The 27,875-nt window shown below is 53.3% G+C and overlaps 1 protein-coding gene and 1 non-coding gene across 4 annotated transcripts; one reads left to right on the plus strand and one right to left on the minus strand.

The window, feature by feature from the left end:
- The first annotated feature begins 3,892 nt into the window (after positions 1-3,892).
- On the plus strand, positions 3,893-27,767 carry Erbb2 (erb-b2 receptor tyrosine kinase 2). 3 transcript variants are annotated; one of them, NM_017003.2, is made up of 27 exons: positions 4,003-4,189; positions 11,183-11,334; positions 11,963-12,179; positions 13,077-13,211; positions 13,534-13,602; positions 13,768-13,883; positions 14,012-14,153; positions 15,858-15,977; positions 16,193-16,319; positions 18,636-18,709; positions 18,791-18,881; positions 18,999-19,198; positions 19,678-19,810; positions 19,900-19,990; positions 20,732-20,892; positions 22,048-22,095; positions 23,159-23,297; positions 23,386-23,508; positions 23,645-23,743; positions 24,183-24,368; positions 24,505-24,660; positions 24,772-24,847; positions 25,092-25,238; positions 25,548-25,645; positions 25,798-25,986; positions 26,186-26,438; positions 26,570-27,767. In NM_017003.2, exons 1-27 carry the CDS (start codon positions 4,108-4,110, stop codon positions 26,923-26,925), a joined length of 3,780 nt encoding a protein of 1,259 aa, NP_058699.2. In that variant the 5' UTR covers positions 4,003-4,107; the 3' UTR covers positions 26,926-27,767. The 3 variants fall into 3 exon arrangements, with proteins under 3 accessions (XP_038941105.1, NP_058699.2, XP_038941104.1); XM_039085176.2 differs by lacking the exon at positions 4,003-4,189 and adding an exon at positions 10,359-10,510 and having other exon boundaries at positions 26,570-27,424; XM_039085177.2 differs by lacking the exons at positions 18,999-19,198; positions 19,678-19,810 and having other exon boundaries at positions 3,893-4,189; positions 26,570-27,424.
- On the minus strand, positions 14,299-14,405 carry LOC120095358 (U6 spliceosomal RNA). The gene has a single exon (XR_005490837.1). It is a non-coding gene; the product is annotated as a U6 spliceosomal RNA (small nuclear RNA).
- Positions 27,768-27,875: the final 108 nt, after the last annotated feature.

Genomic DNA, 27,875 nt, shown 5'->3' on the forward strand with positions numbered 1-27,875 from the left:
ACAAACACTTTTTTTTTTGCTTTTGTTTTGTTTGAGTCAGGGTTTCATTGTGTAGCCCTGGGCTGTTCTGGAACTCACTCTGTAGACCAGGCTGGCCTCAAACTCCTAAATATCTCCCTGCTTCTTTTTCCCCAAGTACTGGGATTAAAGTGTAGCCTGCGGCTACAACCACCAGGCTAAAAGAGGCCATCTTTAGGAAAAGAATATTTTTCCGATCAGAAGCATCTGATTTATTCCCCTTTGGTGCCAGGGAGGCCTCGTGTCCACTGAGGGAGCTCCTTCCTAGTAACTAATCCATATAGACACTTCCCTTTGCAAGCTGCATCCCAGTCTCAAAGCTCCTTAGTGGGGCCTAGATTGTGGCATGGACCTCGGACTGTGGACCAGACTGTCCCCTCCCTTTCTCTGTTTGTTTTCAATGCTCTGACTTGAGGGCTGGCTGGTGAGGTAGGCAGAAGGGAGGCGCGCGCGTCTCACACACACACACATAACACACACACCACCACCACCACCACCACCTTCTGTGCCCCCCAGGCTGGTCAATGATTGACTGGCACTTCACAGGCCACTGGTTTCAGACCCTGGCTTGGTGACCCTTAGAGGTCACCTCCAGCGTCCAGAGCCCCTTCCTGTGCCTTCGATGTCAATGACCTCCCCCACTGCCTCTTCTCTGCTGCCCAGGATCTTCTCAGGTGAATCTTGTTTCTGGCCCGGAATATAGTCAACTTCTCTTCCCCGTCCGTCTTCGAAATTCCCTCACTGGGCCTGTCTCGAACTCTCAGCCTCCGACCCCCCTCCCCTTCTCCCCAGTCTCCCCCTTCAGTCTTTGTCCCCAAACATCCTCTTTCCTTGGCTCTCCTGCCAGGCCTTAGTAAAGCGACAGTTGAGCAGAGAATCAAAACGGCATCGCCCACCCTGCCCCCCTTCCTCTCCCCTTGTCAAACACCAGAGAAGGTTTTTCCTTTTCCTTCCAGGCTCTGAATGCACTCTTTCTCTCAGGGAGGTTCAGCCCTCCGGAGCCTCCTCCCCAGGGCGTGAGTTCTGACCCCAGCTCCTCCCCGCCCCCCTTGCCAGCTCCGCACCCAGGCCCCGCCCTCCATGCAGCCCACTAGGGCTGAGCATTGTCTACAGTACTGGGCTTCTTCCAGGGGTCTGGGATGCCCAGTACGTGGGCTTGCTTGCAGGAAGAAGGGAGAGAGGAGGAGGTATTTTTGCAGATGGAGGGACCCTGGTGGCTGATGAAGGAGCCACTACAGCAGTCTTAGGAGAGGGATGACTTATGGGTCCCTTGCGTGAAGATAATGTTGAAGCCAAAGCCTTCTTGGCTTAGTTTCAGGCTCAGCTGTGTATGACTTTACAAAGTTGCAGTTACCGCTTAGGACAGAGGTTCTCAAAATGTGGGTCGCGACCCCTCTGAATTCGTCTCTCTCTAAAACTATTTACATTGTGGTTCATAACAGCAGCAACCTTACAGTTATGAAGTAGCAATGAAAACGACACGTGGGACTGTATTACAGGGTCCCAGCATTAGGAAGGTTGAGAACAGAACCACTGGCTTAGAATTTCAGGGTGCCTGCTCTGCAAAATGAAGACTAGTGATACAATACCTGGAACCTCAGGGAGTCCGGAGAGGAGGGAGGTGCCTGCAGAATGATACAATTGGGGTTCAATGTCCAGGCCATCCTTACTTAGCTCTCTCTCAGCTGCACTGATGGAGAGCAGGAGAGGGTCGGGGCTGGGAGAGAAGGGACAGCCAGCAATGGCACTGAACCCAGGTTAGTATATCGTCTTTCAGGAGAGCTGAGGAGTTACAGCTCTGAAGGACACCTAGGTTAGGGCAGGGGCCGGAAGATGGGCTGGGGTAAGAATCCAGCTTTGCTGTGGCTCCGAATTCCCATCGCCTTAAGATGTCCTGGGCGAACGTCTTAATCTTTTTGACTCTTGATTTTCATAATCTCAAATAGGAGTGTGTGTGTGTATGATTGCATGTATTTCATTCATTATTAATATTTTTTACTTCAATCCTCCTGCGTCAACTTCCCAAGTGTCGGGATTCTAATGGTGAGCCACTATCGCCAGCTGAAAATAGGGATATAATACATGTGAGTATTTGTTGAGCATTCTTGACAATGATCCAAGAAGTAAATCACGTAAATCACTGGATATCATCACCTACTCTCTCTCTCTCTCTCTCTCTCTATATATATATATATATATATATATATATATCCATATATGTATATGTGTATATATATCTATATATATCCACATGTGATTCTTATTAATGTGATTCACATACATCTTTTCCCTCTATTCAGTTTCCTTCCTGTCTCCTCTTTCCTGCCCCAGTGCATGCTAGGCAAGTACATTATCAACCAAACCACAGGTTCAGCCCTCTGGTTCTACTTCTGGGTGTGGTGGTGTGATTTATAATATTGTATTCTTTCTCTTGGAACACCTAAAATTGATCCCCATGAACATCCCATCTACCCCAGAATTGCTAATCTGGGATCATTTATTGAGCAATTATTATATGTCAAGCTCGACCCTCCTGAGTGCTTCTAGAGTGCTCTCTCCTCTAGCCCTTTTCTCAGTTTTACAGATTTGTAAAACAAGATTCAGAGACGGTCAGTTAGTTGCCTAAGGTCACACAGCTAGTATGTGATAGAGTGAAGATATGAACTCAGGTCTTCTGGATACCAGAGTCCCATGTTCTCTGGTCCCTAGTGTGGAAGTGTCTACCTGAAACTGTGTTTCAGTTCAATGAAAGTAGATTAAGTGAGGGCCACCCTTCATTTCCCACCCCCAAAGACAACTCCGATTGCATTTTGACCAGCACAGGTGTGTCCTTGACTGGAACATTCCAAGTACCATCACCAGATTTAGCAAATAAAAAGGAAGGTTGCAATGAAGTTCAATTTGAATTTCAGATAAACGACGGTAATTCATCCGTGTAAACATGTCTCCTGCCATGTGTTCTTGAAATTTCCAACAAAAGGCATGCCTTTCTTCCCGTTCCTCACCTGTCACCAGGCTTCAGGAGTGGCATCTAGGTATTTCAGGGTTAGATTGGCAGGAGAAAAGGACAGGGACAGAGGAGACGCTGAATGAAACTGAGTACTGTGTGAAGTCATAGAGAAGCAGGCATGGGGCTGGAGAAATGGCTTAGCAGTTCAGAACATGCACTGCACTTGCAGAGGACCCAAGTCCTGTTTCCAGCACCAAAGAGGGCAGCACCCGACTGCCTGTACCTCCAGCTTCGGGGATTCCCACTTCCTCTTCTGACCTACGTGGACAATTGCACTTATGTGACACCCCCCCAACCCACATATGAATACACATAATTTGAAATAAAAATAAGTCTTAAAAAGAGAAAAAAATAAAAAAAAGAAACAGGCGAAGCTGTTCTTCCGAGGACCGAGATCCCCAACCCCATGTGACTGTCTCCTCTTAGTTCTGTGGGTTCCTCTAAGATCAGGCTGGAGATACCCAAAAGTATAGAATTGATATCCCAGAGCGTCCTGGAAGTCACCAGTTAACACAACACATCCTCTTCCCAGGCTGTCGATTTTACCTGAGGATGTGGCGGCAGACCCAGTATTTGATATCAAGAGGGTGATGCAAACGTCCCAGGAGTGTTCAAGATAAAACCGGAGACTGCAAAGACGGGTAAAGGGATGCTGTGCTTTTAGGAAGTGGATGAGAACTGCAAGCAAGCAAGCAAGCAAGCAAGCAAGCAAGCAAGCAAGCAAGCAAGCAAGCTAGGCGTCGGGGCACAGGGCACGGCGCACCCAGGCCTGCGCCGGGAGGGAGAAAGTGAAGCTGGGAGCAGCCACTCCCAGTCTTGCTGGAATGCAGTTGGAGGGGTGGGGGGGCGAGCCGAGAGCGCGCGGCTCCCAATCACGGGCGGAGGAGGAGGTGGAGGAGGAGGGCTGCTCGAGGAAGTGCGGCGTGAAGTTGTGGAGCTGAGATTGCCCGCCGCTGGGGACCCGGAGCCCAGGAGCGCCCCTTCCCAGGCGGCCCCTTCCGGCGCCGCGCCTGTGCCTGCCCTCGCCGCGCCCCGCGCCCGCAGCCTGGTCCAGCCTGAGCCATGGGGCCGGAGCCGCAATGATCATCATGGAGCTGGCGGCCTGGTGCCGCTGGGGGTTCCTCCTCGCCCTCCTGCCCCCCGGAATCGCGGGCACCCAAGGTGGGTCTTGGCTTGGGAAGGGCTCTGGCCGCTGTGGCTGCGCCCACGGGCGGCCGGAGCCGCGGAGCTCCGAGAGCTCTACGGCCGGGAGGTCCGGGGCGATGGGGCGATTCCGGCTGCCGGCACCGCGGCCCGGAGGAGATCGGAGCAGCTGGGGATGGGACAGCCACTCGGAGGACCACACTGGAAGTCCAGACCGGCCCCTTCTGGCCACACCGGAGCTTCCCGGACTCCAGGAGACTCCGGGAACTCCTCGGCAAAGTTCTCTGAAACTGGTCCGAAAGTTTTCCTCCGGAGGGTGTGTGAAGCGCTGTGCGTGCGTGCGCCTGTTTCCCCCTTTCAGAGCCCCTTCACGCTTTCTCAGCTCCTCCAGTTGGCAGCCTCCGCCTCCGGACCGGACTGGGGAGGATGCCTTCGGGGTCCCTTCTGCCCCGCCCCTCCCCCTCCCCACCCCCTTCGGCCCTTTGGGTTTAGTAAGTTACTCCAGCTTCCAGCGGGGTCGCCGTGGAGGGGGCGGTGGGGGAAAGTAACCCGTCCTGTGGAGCAGGGAGGACCGAGTGGCGGGTCCGCGTTGAGTTGCTTCTCTGACGGTGTCTGGGATTTGGGGGAGCAGGGGAGGAGGGGCAGGCATTTGTTTTGAACAGTTTTTCTTTCTCTTTCTTCTGTGCTGGGGATGGGACACCCCCACCCTCCATCCCGGTCTCGCGCGTTAGGCAAGCCCTCTACCACTGGGCTGCATACTCCACAGACCTGTTCTGAACAAATTTCCATAGAGCCAGCTTAAGTACTGTGTGCTTTGGGATTCTGGGAAAGCTCGGCTCTTGAAGGGTGGTCTTGTGTTTTTCCGGCTTCCGTACAGTAAAGTCGGAAGGGTTCCTGGACATTTGCGGGGAGGGCATCGAAAAGAAGTCAGGTCAGCTAAGGGTGGACAGAGAGGTTGTTTTCTTGCCTCTGTCTGTGTGTTGGGGGCTGGGAGGGTGACCCGGCAGTGTGTATACCGACCCATATGTCCAGTTCTACCATAAGCGTAAAAGCCGATAGTCACTCCTTGTGGGTCAGCTCTGCCAGGCTCCGTGGGTGGCGGTTTGCACGCATTCCTTCTTCTGTACTGAGAACAACTCCACAGTGGAAACATTAGTAGCTTTCTCATTGTCCCAGGGTGAAAACCTGGGCTGGGGAAATGAAGTATCATAGAATAAGCGGTGGACCCCAGGCAGTGTGACCAGCCACAGGATATGAGATATGAGTCACAGAAATGCGAGTCTACCAGGACAGTGGGGACACGGCTTCCCTAATCAGTGGGCTGTACTGAAGATGCAGAAAACAGGTTCTGGGAGCAGTAGATGTTTTCCAGAGGCCAGGGAGCCTGGAGGCTGGTGGGGTATCACCATCTATGCCCCGACCTCCGGCCCCCATTCTATCAGTACACCCTGTGCTTTCTGTGGGATACCCCTGTATGTCTGAGGTGTTTATGATGGTTATGTGTTCGTGCGTCCGTCCGGGTTTCTGTTGCCAAATAGCAATCTCTCTGCTGACCTGGGGACACGGGATGAACTCTGCCCTCTCTAGGAACTCCCTCAAGGTTCTGGGCTCTATCTGTTGTAAACACTGGGAGATGCCCCTTGCCTTGTTGGGATTGAAGTCTCCTTTCAGTTTCTCAGGAGGCCAGCCTTCCTTCTGACTTTCCGTTGGGAAGAGTGAGGCTAGGCCCTTGCCCTGAGTTGGGTCTGCTGCTGGCCAGGACTGAACTGCTCTGTGCTGTGGAGCAGGAGGGGGAGGGGTCTGCTCGCCAGACAGAGCGGAGGGCTGCTGAGACGTCATCCCTTCAGATGCACTGCTAGGTGCAGAGGGGTAAGACGGTTTGTCTTGCCAGGAATGGTTTTAAAAAAAAAAAAGAAAGAAAAAAAAAAAAAAGGCAGTGCACCATCCGCTGCCTCGAGCTCCGGGTTCTACCTCAGAACCGGTCTTGGGCAGGTGTATAGGGGAAAGGAGATATGGAGAGGCCCAGAGAGTCAAGATGTTGCTGGGCTTCTATGTACTTAAGGTTTTGCAAAACGCAGTAAACACAGGTCTTTACCTTTGCAAGGCTTATATCTATTTCAATTCTAGTATGATTCTCTCCGAGCCCCTCCTACCTTTTGCTATACAGGGACGAAAGAGATTCCTCTTGCAGAGGAGGACCTGGGGGTCTCTCAGGTCCCAGTTCTCACACGGTGGCTCACGACCACCGGTAACTCCACTACTAGGAGCTTTGATGCTTAATTCTGACCTCCACAGGCGTGATGTGTGTAGTGTTCACACAAGGGCAGGCAAAATACTCACGCACATCCAATAAAACAAACCCTAACAAGAGAAAAGAAAAATATACCGCATTTCAAAACCAAATGGGAAGGTCTTTCTCTTTTCTCCTGTAACTACCCAGATCCTTCTAAGTGCGTCTCTCCCGTTCTAAAAACTTCTGTGTGCTTCCTACACAGCAGATCCCTTTTCGTAGATGGCATTGTGCCCTCTCTGCGCTGTCCTGTGGAGCAGGTGTGTACAGAAAAAAGCTCTACTTCAGAGAAGTGAAGAGACGTATCGGGGGGGCCTTTAGAGGTGGTCAGAGTTGTAGTCATCAAACAGGAATGGACTAGGAAAGCCTCATGGCAGCCGGGCAGTCACACAGAAAAGTGTTCTTCTGTTACTCAGTGTGGCCTTCCTAACCCCTATCCCAGGCTGGAGAAGGTACCCCGAGATGGGGTCCTGGGGTGCCTTCCTGGCTGCAGAGTTTGTGTGCAGCACATGCTAGCCTTTCTCTTGGGCCCTCGATAGTGCCAGGAATGGAGGGCAGGAAGGTGCAGAGACCACCAGGACATACAGACCCATGGGAATGAAGTGGGTAGTTAAAGTGGAAACCAGAGGACTAGTGGAGCCCACGCTGGGCTTGGGAAGCAAAGGAGGATCCAGGGAAGGTGTGTCTGCCCTTGAGTGAAGGACTGATCCCAGGAGAATCCCTTTCCTTTCCCCTGTGGAGAGCTCTCAGGGGTCTCAGGGAGTGACAGTTCTGTGATTTGCTAGGCCACCAGTCAGGCAGAGGATTGGCAGGGGACCTCTGTCCTCAGGCGGTTAGAGAGGGAGTCGTTAAAGCTGCTGTTTGGGCTTGCTGCGGGTCTGTTTACAGAGCGTCCTTATATTTACTGAATGCTTCTCTTCCTCCTCTCCTTTAGCGCTCAGGGCCCTCGGAGGGGAGTGAGAGTTGTTACTGCCAAACTGAGGTCAGTAAATATTCACGGAGGGGCCAACTAAGTCACAGTCGCTGTTGGGCTTAGAGCTCAGTCTTATTTAGCTTCTGCCCTGGAGGTCTGAGCATATCCTTCCTGTAGCCCAAGCAAGAGTGGCTGAGCCAAGGTTCTGGATAAAAGACCCAGAGTCTAAACTCCACTCCGACACCAGCTTCCTAGAGCAGGTGTGTGTGGCAAGGGAGTCCTGATGTCACTTGAGTGAGCTCTGGCCTCTGACCTGCTTGGGGAGCTTTGGGGATGTAGGTAGTTTCCTGGCAGGGTTTATCAACACCAAAGGAAAATTCTGGCTTTCACACTGTAAGCCAGATAGCAGCTGGGGGCCCAGGATGCAGGAGGTCCTGGGTTCTCTCCTCAGTGCTGCTGCCAGTGAAGACAAGAAAGGACACAGTGTGAACCAGTTGGGAGACAAGAACCCACAGGAGAAGAGAAGCTTGAAACTAGGAGTTAAACCTTGGTTACTAGTGTTCAGCAGGAGGGACCCAAAGGGCTGGGGTCAGCACTGAGCAGAGGGATGGGTACCTGTTGTTTTCAGCTTGGAAGCGCTTCACTAGATGGTGTTCACACTCATTCATTCATTCATTCATTCCTCCCTCCAGTAGATGCTTATCCAGCAGTCACTGGCCGTGGCCTCGCTCTGTGATGGCCCTGCTTGACACTGCATTTGTCTCCAAGAGTTGGAAGATGGGGTTTCTGAAGGGGACACCAGTCCTGGTGGCAAAGAGGATCCCGTGAAGAATTAGAGCCTTTTGCCCCACCCTGAAATTCTTGGGACAGGATAGTTATGGGGACTGTGGTCAGAGCTGGTGGGGAGAGCTTGGTAAAGAGTGGGGAGTGGGAGGGAGGCCGAGACTTGGAAGGGGTCCAAAGGCTTTCTTGGCTGTATGTCAGCATGGTGTGTTTTTGCGTGGGGGGTGTCAGCTGGCAGCTTTGAGCTCCCCTGGAGGAGGTCTCGGGGTACCAATTTTCCCACCTGTCTACAAACACTTTAAGACTCTTACTCAAACCAACCACAAATCAGATAAACAAACTGGCTAGTGGGGTGTGGCTGCCACTCTTTCTGACCTCCTGCCTAGCCCAGCCACCCTGCCCTGCCCAGCCACCCTGCCCTGCCTGAGCCTCTGTGTTTATTGGTCTCACTGGAGAATTATTATTGTGTTTTATGTTTGTGGGGGGTGTGGCATTGGTATGTGTATGTGTGCGTATGGTGTATATGTGTATGTTGTATATCCATGTATCTGAGTGTGTGGTGTGTCCATGTATGTGTGTGGGCAATGTGCCCATATATGTGTATGTGTGTGTGGTTTGTCCATGTATCTGTATGTATGCTATATATGTTTGTGTGTGTGTGTGTGTGTGTGTGTGGTGTGTCCATGTCCATGTGTGTGTGTGTCCATGTATGTGTGTGTGTGGTGTGCCCATGTATGTGTGGTATGTCCATGTATGTGTATATGTGTGTGGTGTGTCCATATATGTGTGGTGTGTCCATGTATGTGTATGTATGTGTGGTGTGTCCCTGTATGTGTATGTGTTTGTGGTTTGTCCATGTATATGTGTGTGTGTGTGTGTGTGTGTGTGTGTGTGTGTGTGTGTGTGTGGGGTGTCCATGTATGTGTATGTGTGTGTGTGGTGTGTCCATGTATGTGTATGTGTGTGTGGTGTGTCCATGTATGTGTATGTGTGGTATGTTTGTGTGTGCGTGCATGAGTCTGGTAAGGTTTAATGGAAGAAACAGGGGAACTGTGGAAACCTGGATTCTAATTAAGCCTCTATCACTCCGATGTTATATGTGGTTCTGGCCTGCTTTGTGTTGCTGAAATTGGAATGCGGGGCTTTGCGCACGCTCTGCAAGCGGTATACTGCTGAGCCTGCGGTACGACCTTGGAAGGATCAGTTTCCTTCTCTGTAAAATAGAGGCAGTAGCCTCAGTCTCTGAAGTATACAGTAGGTACTCAGCTCGGTTACCATGGCGATTGCTGTTGTTTCCCTTTGCTTAGCTACCGCAGCTGGTGTCCTTTGCCTCGGAGATGAGGCAGCAGAGGGCTGCAGGGGTAAAGTGCCACAGAGGGTGGGCCTCTACTCCGACTGTGCCATCCCTGTCCCCGGCTTGGCTGGACCTGGGATCTGGGAGACAGCTGTGCACATAAGCAGCTGAGGCTTCCGTGTTGGGGGAGGTCCTGGCAGCAGGACGTTATTTTGGGCTTGGCTGCCACCCCTAGCTCCCATTTTTCTTGGTGGGGCGGGCGTGTGTGCGTGGGGGGGGGGGCCTGAGCAAGAAGACAGAGGGTAGGGTGCAAGTGGGTGCGGTGTGGGGTGGGTAGGCCTGGCTGTCTCCCCTCCATCCAAGGGATGAGCCTTTGAGTTCTATTTCTGATTCTTCCCGTCCTCCCTCCTTGCTTCCTTCCCTGTCTTCCTGGAGAAGAGGCTCTCGACGAGAAGGTTCGGTGCCACTGAGGGTAGCCTTTGCCCTGCAAGCCCTCCTCAAATCTGGAGGCAAGAAAATAACTGGGATTTGGCTTTAAGCTCCTCATAGCTGGGACAGCAGGACTCCTAAAGTCTGACCACAAGACTGGTCATTGTACTGTCCCTTGAATCTGCACCCAGTCACTGGTAGGCAAAGCGGTAACCTATAGGGAGTCTCTGTCAGCAGCTCAGGTACCCGTGGGCCTTTGTATGTGAAGACAGCCTCCACCCGCCTTCCCCCCACAACCTCTTGGGCAAGACGCACAGGGTGATTCATCTTCTCACCGGAGCAGAAAAACAAGTTTAACTGGACACTTTAATCTCTCCCCTGCTGGTAGGCTTGCTGCCAGCTGCTACCTGGAGCCCCCTAGCTGAGGGGTAGCTTCTCCTATTTGAGGACTTAATGGGAGGAGTAGCACACCAGCCTGAGGGTCAGGCAGGCTAGGAATGGCAGTGTATTTTGGGGACCCCTTTGGCTGATAGTTGACACCGGGCAGGTACACAGAGTAGTGCCCTTGTGGCAGGAGTTTCGTGACATACCTTCTGCCAGCTGCTTCTGGAGCCTTGCCCTAGGAGGAAGGTGAGAGAACCAGTGTAGTAACCTGCAGAGTGTCTTGCCCTGGTTAGGATCTGCAGCCAGGTCCCCTTGCTGGTGTCCCAGGCTTTTCTTCTCCATGTGGATGGTTTCCAAAGATGATGACCAGGTCCCTTGCTACCCTTATGTCCTGGCAATGACTCCTGACAACCCTGTTTGCCCATGTTCTGGGTGGCACTGTGGGGGCAGTTGTCCTGATCAGGGAAGTTGACATGTGGGTGTGTTGGAATGGCAGGAGGAGAATGCCCTGAGTTTGTGTGTGTGGGAAGACGGATGGGGGTACCCAGAGGGGTCTGATTCATCATCGTTTCTCTTCGGGGATTTTTCACCCTCAGTTCTGGGACAATGGGAGGCTTTCTTTGCCTGCTAAAACCCGCTATGGGTGGTAAGCCCCAAGGAGCTGACACATTAGGGCCCCTCTGGCTGTCCAAGGTGACCCTGCTACAGGAGGCCCTCTCTCCAGCTTGCTGACTCTTTCCCAGACAGAAGAGCATTCTGCTCTAGGCCCTATGGATGCAGAGGTGTGGGAGGAAAGGCTGTCAGCCATGCTTTCTCCCTGTCTGAGGTGACATGACTCCAGGGAGTGAGTGTGGAGGAGGTCACTAGATTGGAGAGGGTCACGGCCAGCATCCTGACCCACACCCTCCCTTCCATCAGTGTGTACCGGCACAGACATGAAGTTGCGGCTCCCTGCCAGTCCTGAGACCCACCTGGACATGCTCCGCCACCTGTACCAGGGCTGTCAGGTAGTGCAGGGCAACTTGGAGCTTACCTACGTGCCTGCCAATGCCAGCCTCTCATTCCTGCAGGTGAGACTCGAGTCGAGGTGTGTGAGGAAGGGGTTCCCCCTTCCTCGTAGTCTCTCTCCTGTGGCTCCTCCATCGGGAGCACCAGTTGATTTGCTCTGTAGTGACTGACCGTGGGCCAGCTGTTCCCGTCACTATTCCCTTTAGGGGTCTAAGTTCCAGGTCCAGCCCTGTGGATGCCGTCTAGACCCTTAAACTCCTCCAGGCCCGTTTCTCTATTTATTGGACTAGCAGACACCCTGACCCACCATTGTGACGGATGCCAGAGAATACTTAGGAGGGAGGGTTATATGTAGGAGAGAGAGGAGAGCCCACTGGGTTGTAACCACAGGCCCCCGAAGTGGTGTCTCTCGAGGAGCAGACTTGGGTCTGTTTAAATCACAGACGCCATCTTGTACAGGCCCTCCTGAGATGTGCCGAGAGGTGGGGCACGGGCTTATCAGTCCTGATCAGACAGACAAGAATCTGGTGAGAGGCCAGTGAGGAATAGCCTAGGGTTCCATCCTGGTTACGAGGGGTCGAGACTGCTCAGTGAGTGGCCCCAACCCTGGGTTACCCTTAAGCTTTGCGAGGTATGGGTGCTTCTCAAGCCCAGCCCCACCTCACTCTCCATCCCCGCCCTTCCCGCCAGGACATCCAGGAAGTTCAGGGTTACATGCTCATCGCTCACAACCAGGTGAAGCGCGTCCCACTGCAAAGGCTGCGCATCGTGAGAGGGACCCAGCTCTTTGAGGACAAGTATGCCCTGGCTGTGCTAGACAACCGAGATCCTCAGGACAATGTCGCCGCCTCCACCCCAGGCAGAACCCCAGAGGGGCTGCGGGAGCTGCAGCTTCGAAGTCTCACAGGTGCCTTTCACGGTCCTTGGTTGCTGACCGAGCCGTTCTGTCTGTGGAGCGACTCTGCGAGGATTAGCAGTATGGTTCAGGCACCATGCAGTCAGGCTGAGCGTCCCTCTCTTTTCACCCCTATGAGGGTTAGAAAGAGAAGGTTTGCCGTTGGCTCAGTGTCACGGTGTTGAGGTTAGCGTGTGCAGGGCCCTGGGTTTGGTCCCCTCCCCCTCAGGGAAGATGCGGCTTGCATGGAGTCCACGACTTCTTTATTAGAGATGAGGCTGTTTTTTCTCCCCATCGTGGCTGTGTCAGAGTATGCAGTGACCAGCCTGTGCAATTGTAAGTGACAAACCCAGAGCTGACAGTGTCCCAACAAGGCTACCCGGCGCTGTACATGCTGGCTCCAATTTCAGTCCTGCCACAGTCCTGGAAGTCCTGCTACTAAGCCTTCAAGGGTTTCTTTTCTGCTATGTTTATTTTGGTTTTCTGGTTTTGTGGTTCTGAGACATGATCTCACTACATAGCCGAGGCTGACCTTGATCCCAAAAGCAGTCCTCCTGCCTCAGCTCCCTAGCGCTGGAATCCCCGGCCTGCCACGACCAGCCTTCTGCAGTGTTAGGCTCACTCCACAGAGGAGAAATCCGAGGCATGCAAGGTCACGCAGTCAGTCAGCAGTGAAGCGGGATTTCAGACTCCAGGGATGATCTTGTGGTTCTTGTGCTGGGGATTGATCCTAGGTATGGGCTGGATGCCATTGAGCTATTCCCCTGCCTCAGAGCCTCTCTGTTTACCCCCACACAGTGTGCATAGGGTGAGGTGAAAGGCAAGTGGGGAGCTCCCAACTTCCCCACAGGGAAGTCAGGAGGCCCCAAGGGTGGTCAGGAGGGGACTGACTATTTGCCTTCCCCACAGAGATCCTGAAGGGAGGAGTTTTGATCCGTGGGAACCCTCAGCTCTGCTACCAGGACATGGTTTTGTGGAAGGACGTCTTCCGCAAGAATAACCAACTGGCTCCTGTCGATATAGACACCAATCGTTCCCGGGCCTGTAAGCCGTGTCCACGTGACCCAGACTCTTATCATATGGCCCGTCTCAGCCACCCACCCCCCTTTCCTGTCCTTGCTCTGGTCACAGGGTCATCTCCCTACCAATAGGCAGGACCTTCACCTCCTGAGGCCCCTTACGGTGCTGCCCTTGGGCCCTGCTCACATGTTCCTCCCACCATTCACTCCTCTCTGCCTCCCTCTCAGCCTCCTTTTCTCTCCCTGCTTCCCTCCTTCGCTGCCTTTCTCCCTTCAGCTCCCTCCCTGCCTCCACCCCGTTTCCCTGCCTTCCTCCCTGACTGTCTCCCTTTTGCTTCTGTCCACAGGTCCACCTTGTGCCCCCGCCTGCAAAGACAATCACTGTTGGGGTGAGAGTCCGGAAGACTGTCAGATCTGTGAGTCGGAGGGAGCCCTGGTGTCTGGGGCTGGGGCTGGGGCAGGTGGATGGCTGGGAGTAGCGGACTGACTTACTTGGGAGATGTCTCCCAGAAGGCCGTGATGCTAAGGGTCTGGTGCCGTCCAGGCCCTACCCAGCTCTCACCCAGTCCTTCCACCAACAGTGACTGGCACCATCTGTACCAGTGGTTGTGCCCGGTGCAAGGGCCGGCTGCCCACTGACTGCTGCCATGAGCAGTGTGCCGCAGGCTGCACGGGCCCCAAGCATTCTGACTGCCTGGTACGTGTGCGTGCCCTGGGCCAACCCTCCAGAACGCAAGGGGTGGGCATCTTTCCCGGCCCTGCCCGGATGCCACTGGCGCACAGGTGGAAACATCCCAGTGACCACCAGCGGCCTGTCTCTGCCAGGCCTGCCTCCACTTCAATCATAGTGGTATCTGTGAGCTGCACTGCCCAGCCCTCGTCACCTACAACACAGACACCTTTGAGTCCATGCACAACCCTGAGGGTCGCTACACCTTTGGTGCCAGCTGCGTGACCACCTGCCCCTGTGAGTACTGGGAAGAAAAACATCCTTTCAATGCCGTGGCTAGGGACGGTGGCTTGTATAAGAGGGAGCCTGTTGTGAGTAACCTGTGCCCCTTGGAGGGCTGGTCATGACTCTCAAGGCTGGGTGTCTTACCCTTTTTCTCTTTCCAAATATGGAACACTTCTCGAATTTGTGTGTCGCCCTTGCGCAGGGGCCATGCTAATCTTCTCCGTGTTGTTCCCGTTGTAGTACGTGTGCTGCCGAAGCGAGAGCCTTACTCTTTTGTTTTTAAAAAAAGTATTTCATTTATATTTATTTTATGTCGAGTGTGTGTTTTGCCTGTGTGTATGTCTACGCCTTGTGCCTGCGTTGCCCATGGAGGTCGGAAGAGAGGGAATCCGATCTCTTGGACCTGGAGTTACAGGTGGCTGTGAGCCACCATGTGGGGTGCTGAGAACTGACCCTGGGCCTAAAGAGGCGGCCCCTTTCACCATCTCTTTAGCTCTCGAATTTGTTGTTTGTTGATTTTAGTTTTGTTTTGTCTTAGACAGAGTCTCACTGTGTAGTCCTGGCTGTCCTAAAACTTACTGAGTATAGCAGGCTGGCCTCAAATCCATAGAGAGCCTCCTGTCTCTGCCTTGCCCGTCTCCCCCAATCCCTTTTAAGTCGGGATCCCGTGTAGCTTAGCCTGGCTTGCCTTGAACTTACTGCATAGCCGAGGATGACACTGAACTTCTGATCCTCCCGCCTTGCTCCTGCCAAGGGCTGAGATTACAGATGTATGCTGCCACTCCTAGGTTTTTACCTCATCTGTTTAACAGCTACATAACAGGAGGCAGCGAAAGTTGGGACCTGGAGTGCTAGATTTGAAACCTGTCCCCTACTGTCTTACTGCTTTCCACTTCCTCAGTTTCTTTATCTGTAAAATAGGGGCACTATTTGTCCAGTCCTAATAATTGTGTAACGTCTGAATGAGTTTGGTTCTTTTTTTCGGAGCTGGGGACCGAACCCAGGGCCTTGCGCTTCCTAGGCAAGCGCTCTGCCACTGAGCCAAATCCCCAACCCCACGTCTGAATGAGTTAATATTGGTGAATCTTCGAGAGCAATGCCTAGGCTGGACTAAATACTCTTTTAAATGTGTCTTGTTCCTCCGTCTGCATAGAGTAGGCTTCGTGTGGCAGTGACCCTAAGCACTGTGGACCTTAGGGACTGGACTTGGACCTGGGGACCTTCTTTTCCTTCCTATTATGGGAGGTGGGGTGGGGCCTTTAGGGTCTGGCTACGCTTCTCTTTGGTCAAGGTGAGAGGACAAAGTGGAGAGGTGGTCAGATTGTTTGGTCCAAGTCCATGTTCCTGGGTGACACAAACCTGTCACCCTGACACTTGGAAGGTAGAGGTAGTAGGCTTAGGGTTCCAAAATCATCTTCAGCTGCATGGTGAGGACTCCTTAAAGAAAAAAAAAAATCCCAGTTCTGTTACTTAGTAGCACAACGATAGGAGTGGCTTGTATAGCTCTGCGTCCTGATTTCCCTTTTTGCAAAGTGCAAATAACAGCTGTTGGCATAATGCATAGTAAGGAGCAAATGGTTGTCGAGTTCACATGCACAGGGAGGGCCTTCCAGTATTGGTGGGTAGTGTTCTTAGAACTGGGCGTCGCAGCCTCGATCGTGATTGGCTGGACAGAGGCTAGGCCACAAATGGACGTGTATCCCCAAATCTGTACAGACAACTACCTGTCTACGGAAGTGGGATCCTGCACTCTGGTGTGTCCCCCGAATAACCAAGAGGTCACAGCTGAGGACGGAACACAGCGTTGTGAGAAATGCAGCAAGCCCTGTGCTCGAGGTACCCAGCCCCATTCCAAGACCAGCCTGGTCCACCCAGCTCTCGCCTAGACTCCCGTCTCCTGCTATCATCACTTGTCCCTCTCCAGATCAGCCTCCTGGGTTTCTCTTTGTCAGCATAGGGAAGAGGCTTGTCACTTCAGGAGGGGACAGCAGACAGGTGTCTTGTGTGCCATGTGGTGCTGAGGTGGCCCCTTTCACCACCCTTTCCTTCAGTGTGCTATGGTCTGGGCATGGAGCACCTTCGAGGGGCGAGGGCCATCACCAGTGACAATGTCCAGGAGTTTGATGGCTGCAAGAAGATCTTTGGGAGCCTGGCATTTTTGCCGGAGAGCTTTGATGGGTAAGGGTACGAAGCGGCCTGAGGTGGTGCCAGGGAGGACCAGAGTTTGAGGCCAAGAATCCACATCAGGCAGGTGGGAGACCCGAGGGGGTCAGGGACATGGGGTTGGAGGTCACTTGTATAAATATCATTTAATCCATAGTCATGGACATACTGTGGTGATCAAACCATCCAGAGGGGACATTGTTTACATTGCGTGTGTTCCTCCAGGCTTTCTGTATGTTGGACACAGGGTGACAGCTTAGACTGGGGAAGGTAGCTCATGGAAACTGCCATGTACCCCTCATTTTGGGGAATTGCTCATGACGGCTTTTGTTGGGGTGCCTCTTTTTTGTTTTTTGTTTTGCTTTGTTTTGTTTTAAATATCTGGATTTGTACCATCTTTTTTTTAAAGATTTATACATTTATTATATATGAGTACACTGCAACTGTCTCCAGACACATCAGAAGATGGCATCAGATCCCATTACAGATGGTTGTGAGCCACCATGTGATTGCTGGGATTTGAACTCAGGACCTCTAGAAGAGCAGTTTTAAACACTGAGTCATCTCTCCAGCTCACTTTTTTTTTTTAAATTTATGCTCATTGGTGTTTTATCTGTATGTTTGTCTGTGCGAGGGTGTCAGAAGCCCTGGGACTGGAGTTAGAGACAGTTGTGAGCTACCATGTGGGTGCTGGGAATTGAACCCGGATCCTCTGAAAGAGATGCCAATACTCTTATCTGCCGAGCCATCTCTCCAGACCTCAAGCTGACTCAATCTTACAATAGCTGCAGAACGGGAGGCAGCAAAGACAAGCGACAGAGCCCAGGCTTGAGTTTGAAACCCACCTTAGTCTGTCAGTCTGTCTGTCTCTGTCTATCTGTTGTTCTCTCTCTTTCTGTATCTGTGCCTGTGTCTGTGTGTCTATTTGACTGTTATTTTCTCTGTGTATCTGTGTCTATCTGTTATTTTCTCTCTCTTTCTGTCTCTGTATCTGTGTGTCTGTCTGTGTGTCTTTCTTATCTGTCTGTTATTCTCTCTGTATCTGTGTCTATGTGTCTGTCTGTCTATCTGACTGTTATTCTCTCTTTTTCTGTGTCTCTGTCTGTGTGTCTGTCTGTGTTCAAAGGACAGTCTAGGTGTGACTCCCTCAGGAGCCATCCACCTTGTTTTTCAAAATAGGGTCCCTCTCAGGCCTGGAGCTCACTAAAACAGGCTACAGCCATGACCAGGGAACATGAGGAATTGATTTTACATCTCTAGTGCTGGGATCACAAGCTCAGCATCACACATGAGCTGCTGCTGCTGCTTTCTTCTTCCTCTTCCTCTTCCTCCTCCTCTCCCTCTTCCTCTTCCTCTACTTCTTCCTCCTGCACTTCCTCCTCCTACTCCACTTCCTCCTCCTACTCCACTTCTTCCTCCTCCACTTCCTCCTCCTACTCCACTTCTTCCTCCTCCACTTCCTCCTCCTACTCCACTTCTTCCTCCTCCACTTCCTCCTCCTACTCCACTTCCTCCTCCTACTCCACTTCCTCCTCCTACTCCACTTCTTCCTCCTCCACTTCCTCCTCCTACTCCACTTCTTCCTCCTCCACTTCCTCCTCCTACTCCACTTCTTCCTCCTCCACTTCCTCCTCCTCCTCCACTTCCTCCTCCTACTCCACTTCTTCCTCCTCCTACTCCACTTCCTCCTCCTCCACTTCCTCCTCCTACTCCACTTCCTCCTCCTCCTGACAGGGTTTCTCTGTGTAGCCCTGGAACTCACTCAGTAGACCAGGCTGGCCTCAAACTTGAAGATCTGCCTGCCGCTGTGGATGCTGTGGTTCCGGGGTATGGAACGCAGGTCCTCAGGCTCGTGGGGCTGAGCCCTACTGCTTAGCCTCATTGCCTCCTCCTCTCTTTCCTACGCCTCAGTGCCTCCCGTGTAAAGGGAGGACCGGCATGGCTCTGTGCTCAAGGTGGTTAGAGTCAGATAGAAAGTTAATAGTTGGGACAGGCGCCTGACGGATGCTGAGCGCCCCCTGTGTTCGTATTTTAGAATCTGCGGGGATCAGGGTTTTATGTTAACAGCACCCTGTTCAGATGTCGTTCCTACAAACAGTTCAGGTTGTTTATGCCTCTGGGAAGTGAAGCCAGTGTCCATGCAGGATATACCACAAATAAGACTTCTAGACCAAAGGACACAAATATTACTGCGCCAGACTTTGACCCTAGGCTTCAGTCTTCGGATGGGAACAGCCTAGTTGATAGGCTTTGAGTGAAGGCATCTGTGAGGGTGGAGAGGGGGTCGCCAAGGCCTTTCGGGGCTCCGCTGACTCCTCCGGATCCTTCTAGGGACCCCTCCTCCGGCATTGCTCCGCTGAGGCCTGAGCAGCTCCAAGTGTTCGAAACCCTGGAGGAGATCACAGGTGGGCTGTCTGTCTGTCCTCCTCCGAGGGGGCTGGGAGTTCTGGACCTTTCTACATACCCATCCCCCCCTCGGCCTGCAGGTTACCTGTACATCTCAGCATGGCCAGACAGTCTCCGTGACCTCAGTGTCTTCCAGAACCTTCGAATCATTCGGGGACGGATTCTCCACGAGTAAGTGGGAGGGAAAGGAAGCCTAGGAGGCATGGCTACATACCCTGTGGCCCCTCGGTGATCAGAAGTGGGCCTAGAGTAGGTACCTTCTTGAGATTGGAAACCCCATTTCCACAGTGGCGCGTACTCATTGACACTGCAAGGCCTGGGGATCCACTCGCTGGGGCTGCGCTCACTGCGGGAGCTGGGCAGTGGATTGGCTCTGATTCACCGCAACGCCCATCTCTGCTTTGTACACACTGTACCTTGGGACCAGCTCTTCCGGAACCCACATCAGGCCCTGCTCCACAGTGGGAACCGGCCGGAAGAGGATTGTGGTAAGACAGGCAGCCTAGCACTGAGGGTCAGTACAGAGGAGTATCAGGAGCCTCTGTCAGCAGCCTCTCCGGTGCGGCCGGTGCAAACCTCGTGTCCGAGCCCTGTTGTTGTTTGGAGACAGGATCTCACTATGTAGCCCTGGCTGTCCTGGAACTCACTCTGTAGACCAGGCTGGCCTCCAAATTCAGAGAGACCCACCTGCTTTTACTTCCCGAGTGCCGGGATTAAAGGCGTGTGCACCATCAGGCCGGGCTACAGCCCTGTTCTTTGCCTGCCTATGGACGGCTTAGTCTTGAGCATGGCTTCAGCTGTGTCGTCTGTGCTGCCAGACATCCCCCCAACCCCTTCCCTTTTTCTTGAACCTGCATGTCCCAGCACCAGTCCTTAACCCTTCAGCCTGGAGACAAGCTCATAGCCTTTTCCCTTAGACCTGAGCCTCTCCAAACACCTCCGTCTGCTGCTTTTCTCCTCGCTGCAGGTCTCGAGGGCTTGGTCTGTAACTCACTGTGTGCCCACGGGCACTGCTGGGGGCCAGGGCCCACCCAGTGTGTCAACTGCAGTCATTTCCTTCGGGGCCAGGAGTGTGTGGAGGAGTGCCGAGTATGGAAGGGGTATGAGCTGCAGAGGAGTGGGTGGCTGGAGGGGTACTCGGGGGCAACCCCCACCGACCAACTCCTTACTACACCCGCCTCTCTCTCAGGCTCCCCCGGGAGTATGTGAGTGACAAGCGCTGTCTGCCGTGTCACCCCGAGTGTCAGCCTCAAAACAGCTCAGAGACCTGCTTTGGATCGGTGAGGTGCTGGTGGGCTCAGGGCTGAGGGAGGGGCAGGCTGAGGGACCAGGAGGTTGCTGCCGGGTGAAATATTCCCAGAGAAGGACTCCACTCAGGCCTGGAGAGACAGAGCAGGGAAGATCAGGGAGGCCAAGACTGGGCGACTGGGGGACTGGGGGACTGGGGGACGGGGGACTGGGGGACTGGGGGACTGGGCGACTGGGGGACTGGGCGACTGGGGGACTGGGCGACTGGGGGACTGGGGGACTGGGGGACTGGAGGACTGGGGGACTGGAGGACTGGGGGCTGCTCACATTGTGCTGTGGACTCTGGGCTACCTCTTCCTGCTGTTGACACTGGAGCCCTTTCAGCCTGGGACAAGGTTCCAAGAAGGCCTGTGTCCTTGGCAGTGGCTATGCTAAGGACCAAATGCAGGCCATGTTTCCAGCCTCAGTTTTCCCTTCTATAAGGTGAATGTTGTAATAGTCCCTACCTGGTTGGGGTGTGGTGAGAACAGAATTAAATAGGATTTGGCGCAGTGCCCAAGCATGAAATAAAACCTTTGTACATAATGGCTGTCACTTGTCACACCTTAGGGGATGCACGTCCCTCTCCGGGTGCCTCCACTTCCTTGTAAAGAGCAGGGATGTTTACTCCAGTAACTGGGAGGCAGTGTTTCTGATTCGGGGACACAGGGCCCAGTCCTTTTGCTAGAGGGATGGCAGCCCTAAACCCTCACAAACCCTTCCTGTCTGTCCAGGAGGCTGATCAGTGTGCAGCCTGCGCCCACTACAAGGACTCGTCCTCCTGTGTGGCTCGCTGCCCCAGTGGTGTGAAACCGGACCTCTCCTACATGCCCATCTGGAAGTACCCGGATGAGGAGGGCATATGCCAGCCGTGCCCCATCAACTGCACCCACTCGTGAGTGGAGGGAGTGAGTCTCTTCAGTAGAAGAGAGGGTCTTCATGACAGGAGCCTCTTTAGAGCGTATTACGAGAAGGGTGCGATAATATGAGGCTGGTTTAACTTATACTGAGGTGTAATTTTTATCTCTCTCTCTTTTTTTTATTCATTTATTATATATAAGTACACTACACCTCTCTTTAGACATACCAGAAGAGGGCATCGGATCTCTTTACAGATGGTTGTGAGCCACCATGTGGTTGCTGGGAATTGAACTCAGGACCTCTGGAAGAGCAGTCAGTGCTCTTAACCACTGAGCCATCTCTCCAGCCCTTATATCTCTTTTCTAATTACAAAAATAACACATTTGGGTCTGGAGAGGTGGTTAAGATCACTCGCTGCTCTTTCAGGGGGGTGAAACTTGGCTCCGCATCCTCTCCTACAAGGGCATCTCCATCTACCCCTCTACAAACGTCTCAGTTCAGAGCATGTCGCTCAGGACGGGCCCTGTTTGAGGGATGTCACTCTCACTTGCCTATTTATTTCATCCTGACCACCGCTTTCCCTCCTCCCCTCCCCTCAGCCCCTCCAACCCCCAATCCATTCCTCCTCCATTTCCTCTCAGATGGCATATCAAGTTGCAGTAAGACTAGGCTCCTCCTCTTCTAGTAAGGCCTGATTTTTTTTTTTTTTAAACCAGCCCATTGCTGTTCAGCTCTACACACAAAGGGGCGTCTGTGTGCATGCCTTCTTGTGACCTGGTGTTGGCATGGTAGTACCGACTGTTGAGGCAGAACTGTTGATATTTTACTGCTTGGTGGGTGGAGATGGATGCCAGGACCTTGTAGACCCTTTCCTTGTAGCCCTGCCCCGGTGTGTTTAATAGATCTCCTCAAACTCTCCTTCCATGTACCATATACCCTAGGCCTCTTTTGTGGAGGGGCTAGCTGACCTTCCCGCCCTAATAGTGCTTCCTGCTCTCAGCACAGGAAGTTATAGCAATGCAGGGGAGGTGGGCTCCCAGACTGGAGAGGGAATCTTCTTGTGGGCTGGTACAGAACAAATTGGTGACCTGGAGCCCTGTTTCTGTTTGTCACATGGAGTAATCCTGCCACGCCCACCCCCGGAGCCTGTCCCCAGGTTTGATGATGGCACTCTCTCTCTCTTCTGCAGCTGTGTGGATCTGGATGAACGAGGCTGCCCAGCAGAGCAGAGAGCCAGGTGGGCCCCCAGAGGTACCCCCGCACCCCCGACTCCTTCATTGGCCTCGGTGGTCAGTAATGAAGAGAGATTAACCAGCATGCTGCATGTGCCTCTCTCCTTAGTCCCGTTCTTTCTCTATTAACTTTTGTTTCAACAAGTGGATAGTCCTGCTCAGGATGCTGTGGGGTAAGGGATGCTGGGAAATGTAGTTCCCTAGGGATGCAGTGACAGCGTGCAGAGCCTGAGAGTATTCTAGCTGGGCAGCTAGAAGCTTCCAGGATGGAGTATTGTGCTTTTTGTGCCCTCAGGTGGAGAGTCATGTAAATCGAGGGTGGCTAAGAACTCTCTGGTGTGTGCTATGAGCCACACCAGTGCAGAGGGGTGTAAACTGAAGTTGTGAGATACACAGATCTGGAGGGTAGGGTAGAGTTCTTGACCCCTGGGCCATGGGACTCTGGTTTGTCAGAGGAGAGTGGTAGAAGGGAGAAAAGCAGTCTAGGGTATGCTGTTCGCCTGTGAGGCAAACATTAGATGCTGGCTCTAACGACAGGCCTCATGCAGAGCAAGATGGGGTTTCAGGGAGCAAGGATGACAAGAATGAGTTCTGCCCGGACATGTGGCAGACACCTGTAACCCCAGCACTTGGGAGACTGAGGCACATGGATTGTGAATACAAAGCCAGCCTGGGCTATTCGTGAGGTAGCCTCAAAACTAAGTATACCAACCAATAATGGTCTCATGAGAATCCAGGGACCCTGTGTGCCCCAAGATGAGCTGAATCATAGACAATTATATCATGGAGAAATAAAGGTCCTGGTAATGGGAACCTGCGACTGCAAGGCTCCTTGAAGAATGCTTTGACTAGTACCTGAGAGTCTTGGGGTACATATTACTAGACCCTATTTCCTGTGTGGCAGAAGCCCCTGGGGGTGGGCTGCACAGTGCAGACTAACAAGGCCTTTGATGCATTTTTCTCCCATGAAGTTTTGGAGCCCAGGAACACTCCTGTCCCTTCATGGGGGTCTCTCCAAGCTTCCTCCTCAGACTAGCCCCTAATCTCTGACTCTGGCTCTGTTTCCAGCCCGGTGACATTCATCATTGCAACTGTAGTGGGCGTCCTGCTGTTCCTGATCTTAGTGGTGGTCGTTGGAATCCTAATCAAACGAAGGAGACAGAAGATCCGGAAGTATACGATGCGTAGGCTGCTGCAGGAAACTGAGGTGAGGCATGGTGAGGGCCTCCTAGTGCCCCCCTCGGACTTACAGCTTATACTCAGCACTCACCCTACCTACTACCCTCTCTGTTCAGTTAGTGGAGCCGCTGACGCCCAGCGGAGCAATGCCCAACCAGGCTCAGATGCGGATCCTAAAAGAGACGGAGCTAAGGAAGGTGAAGGTGCTTGGATCAGGAGCTTTTGGCACTGTCTACAAGGTCAGGAGGGACCAGGTTCTGGCATGGGTGGATCTAAGGGAGGGGCAGGGTCAAGAGACAGGAGTGAGCCAAGCTGGAGGCTACTCTTCAATGGCTTGTTGGGGAGCCTGATTCAAGTCCTTTTCTTTTTGCTCAGGGCATCTGGATCCCAGATGGGGAGAATGTGAAAATCCCCGTGGCTATCAAGGTGTTGAGAGAAAACACATCTCCTAAAGCCAACAAAGAAATTCTAGATGTAAGCCCCTCCTCTCTAGGGAATGTGAGGAGCCTCCCTTTCACCCTCTCCCTTGGGATTGTGAGGACCCCAGCCCTTCACCGGCCTCCCTTGGGAATGTGAGAAGACCCCCTTCAGGCTCCCCCTTGGAAATGTGATCCCCCTTCACACTCCCCCTTGGGAATGTGAGGACCTTCCCCTCCTTCACTGTCTCCTTTGGGAATGTGAGAAGCCCCTCCCCTTCATGCTCCCCCTTGGGAATGTGAGGAGCTCCCAGGTGCAGATCTGGGCTGCTTTCTCCTCATCAGGGTTTGAGATAGAAGCCCCTAAACCTTGACTCTTAACCTTCCTAGTCTGGAGGCTCTGGTTGTAGCCAGTGAGGGATGGGTGAGGGTCTCTGGGAGAGGAGAGTGGATGGAAGTAGGTGGCTTCCTGTATCCCTTTGTACCCTCGTCTGCAGGAAGCGTATGTGATGGCTGGTGTGGGTTCTCCGTATGTGTCCCGCCTCCTGGGCATCTGCCTGACATCCACAGTACAGCTGGTGACACAGCTTATGCCCTACGGCTGCCTTCTGGACCATGTCCGAGAACACCGAGGTCGCCTAGGCTCCCAGGACCTGCTCAACTGGTGTGTTCAGATTGCCAAGGTATGTGCTTTAGGGGTTGCTGGCTCTGGAGATCCTTTGGGTGCAAGTCCCTGCCTTCATTTGGGGCCAGGATGAGGTGGGAGTGTCCCTAAGGTGAGATTTAGACTCACGATCCACACTGGTGCCCTCTGTCCAGGGGATGAGCTACCTGGAGGACGTGCGGCTTGTACACAGGGACCTGGCTGCCCGGAATGTGCTAGTCAAGAGTCCCAACCACGTCAAGATTACAGATTTCGGGCTGGCTCGGCTGCTGGACATTGATGAGACAGAGTACCATGCAGATGGGGGCAAGGTTGGAGGAGCAGAAGGGTGTGGGCTGGATGGGTCTCAGGCCTTTGGGAGAACTTGGAGAAGGGTCACCTCCTACCACACCCAGTCAGGACTCTTTGCTCTGCATTCCCAGGTGCCCATCAAATGGATGGCATTGGAATCTATTCTCAGACGCCGGTTCACCCATCAGAGTGATGTGTGGAGCTATGGTACGCAGGGCTGGTGACAGAGGGGGCTGGATGAGAAGCCATAGCAGGGTGTGGTACAGGGTGACAGAACAATGAGGGTGAGAATGGAGGGAAGAGGAGGAAGGTTGTTCATGTCTACCCTGTGTGCTCTTCTGGCCACCTGGGGAATGAGGAGAATGGGTAGACTGTACCTCTTGGCACAGCCCCTCCCTTTGCACACCCAGACTTCCTCTGTTCCCCAACTCCTGATACCTGTCTGTCTTAGGAGTGACTGTGTGGGAGCTGATGACTTTTGGGGCCAAACCTTACGATGGAATCCCAGCCCGGGAGATCCCTGATTTGCTGGAGAAGGGAGAACGCCTACCTCAGCCTCCAATCTGCACCATTGATGTCTACATGATTATGGTCAAATGTGAGTGGCAGGGCTGAATCTCAGGCAGAGAGGAAGGGTGGTAGGACCCGCGTGGGCACTTACAAACTGGGGGAAATAAAGAATGGGATGTGGATGGGCTCGTGTCCTTGGGGGAGCCTCAAAGGGGCTTTCCCTATTCACAGAAGTCCCGCAAGGGGATGGCTGTTAAGAAGAGAGATGCCAGTGTAAAGGGGGACCCTAGAAATGTCCCAGGGTTCTGCCTCAAGACCCCAGAGGCCAGTTATGCTCCGCCGTGTAAGGGTTGTCTAGGCCCCTGGGACAAGGACGCTGAACTTTGTCCTGCCCTAGGTTGGATGATTGACTCTGAATGTCGCCCGAGATTCCGGGAGTTGGTGTCAGAATTTTCACGTATGGCGAGGGACCCCCAGCGTTTTGTGGTCATCCAGGTACTGGGCCTTCCCACACCATTCCTGCTCTGACAGCCTCCTTCCTCTTTCAGAGATGGCTTGCACCTCTAGCCTAAGCCTAGAACCCTTCCAGGGAGCTAAGCACCAGGCAGGGAGGGCTTAGAGACAGCTTGTGTCTCGTTCCTTCCTAGAACGAGGACTTGGGCCCATCCAGCCCCATGGACAGTACCTTCTACCGTTCACTGCTGGAAGATGATGACATGGGTGACCTGGTAGACGCTGAAGAGTATCTGGTGCCCCAGCAGGGATTCTTCTCCCCGGACCCTACCCCAGGCACTGGGAGCACAGCCCATAGAAGGCACCGCAGCTCGTCCACCAGGGTCAGTACCCATGTCGGAAGAGAAGGCTCCCCCACCTTCACCTTTCTTGAAGATTCTATTACCATGGCTGCTTTCCAACCCTTGGGACCCCATTCTCTCCATCACTGTTCCCACCGTGACCTGTGTTTCTCTCCTGGGACCCTGCTGTTCCCCTCCCACGCCTTTGAGCAGCTCCTATCATGACCTTCTCTTACCCCAGAGTGGAGGTGGTGAGCTGACACTGGGCCTGGAGCCCTCGGAAGAAGGGCCCCCCAGATCTCCACTGGCTCCCTCGGAAGGGGCTGGCTCCGATGTGTTTGATGGTGACCTGGCAATGGGGGTAACCAAAGGGCTGCAGAGCCTCTCTCCACATGACCTCAGCCCTCTACAGCGGTACAGCGAGGACCCCACATTACCTCTGCCCCCCGAGACTGATGGCTATGTTGCTCCCCTGGCCTGCAGCCCCCAGCCCGGTATGGAATCCAGGCCCAAGAGATTGGGAGGAGCGGGCAGTTGAGAACCCTCAGGCCACACCTACTGAGGGGCAGTGGTGGGGCAGGTAGATCTTGGACCCTTTCCCTAACAACTTCTCTTCTCTCTTCAGAGTATGTGAACCAATCAGAGGTTCAGCCTCAGCCTCCTTTAACCCCAGAGGGTCCTCTGCCTCCTGTCCGGCCTGCTGGTGCTACTCTAGAAAGACCCAAGACTCTCTCTCCTGGGAAGAATGGGGTTGTCAAAGACGTTTTTGCCTTCGGGGGTGCTGTGGAGAACCCTGAATACTTAGTACCGAGAGAAGGCACTGCCTCTCCGCCCCACCCTTCTCCTGCCTTCAGCCCAGCCTTTGACAACCTCTATTACTGGGACCAGAACTCATCGGAGCAGGGGCCTCCACCAAGTAACTTTGAAGGGACCCCCACTGCAGAGAACCCTGAGTACCTAGGCCTGGATGTACCTGTATGAGACGTGTGCAGACGTCCTGTGCTTTCAGAGTGGGGAAGGCCTGACTTGTGGTCTCCATCGCCACAAAGCAGGGAGAGGGTCCTCTGGCCACATTACATCCAGGGCAGACGGCTCTACCAGGAACCTGCCCCGAGGAACCTTTCCTTGCTGCTTGAATCCTGAGTGGTTAAGAGGGCCCTGCCTGGCTGGGAGAGATGGCACTGGACGGCCTCTGGATTACAGACCCTGCCCTGACAGACTATAGGGTCCAGTGGGTATCATGGCCATGGCTTCTTGCCTGGCCTGGCTCTCTTGGTTCTGAGGACTGAGGAAAGCTCAGCCTAGAAGGGAAGAGGTCTGGAGGGAACATCCTGGGAACAGGACAAGCCACTAGGACTGAGACACATGCATCCCAACAGGGGGCTGCACTTTCATCCAGACCAGTCTTTGTACAGAGTGTATTTTGTTCTGTTTTTACTTTTGCTTTTTTTTTTAAAAAAAGATGAAATAAGGACACGGAGGGAGAGTGGATGTTAGGGAATGGTGTCCCTCTTTCTTCATTTACAATGAGATTTGTAAAATAGCTGGGCCCCAGCCTATGCCTGGGAGTGGTCCCAGGCTAGACCTTACTGCTCACCTGACACACAGCTCCTCCTTGAGTTGAGTGTGTAGAAGTTTTCCAAAAGTTTGAGATGGTTTGGCTTTGGGGTTGAGGGACTGGGAAGTTAGGATCCTTTCTGAGGGCCCTTTGGCAACAGGATCATTCTTCATTGGACGCACTCATTCCAAGGCTACCCCTAGAATGAAGTCCTTCCCTCCCAGTGGGAGAGTGGCCCTTGAAAGGAGCACTGTCACATGACTCATTTTCCTTTCCTTAGAGAGGAAGAAGCATCTGTCCAGGAAAAACCCCCACCCACTAGATAGGGCCAGACTGACCTGTGTGCTCCCACATAGGCTGGACATAAACACTC

The sequence above is a fragment of the Rattus norvegicus genome, chromosome 10 (assembly GCF_036323735.1).
Source record: "Rattus norvegicus strain BN/NHsdMcwi chromosome 10, GRCr8, whole genome shotgun sequence".
Classification (NCBI taxonomy): Eukaryota; Metazoa; Chordata; class Mammalia; order Rodentia; family Muridae; genus Rattus; species Rattus norvegicus.

Bases quoted from the DNA above. Each gene is read 5' to 3' on its own strand.
- Erbb2 (NM_017003.2), top strand. From the start codon at position 4,108: ATGATCATCATGGAGCTGGCGGCCTGGTGCCGCTGGGGGTTCCTCCTC. The intron at 19,199-19,677 runs GTAAGACAGGCA...TCCTCGCTGCAG, and splicing joins CCGGCCGGAAGAGGATTGTG to GTCTCGAGGGCTTGGTCTGT. The intron at 22,096-23,158 runs GTGGGCCCCCAG...CTCTGTTTCCAG, and splicing joins CCAGCAGAGCAGAGAGCCAG to CCCGGTGACATTCATCATTG.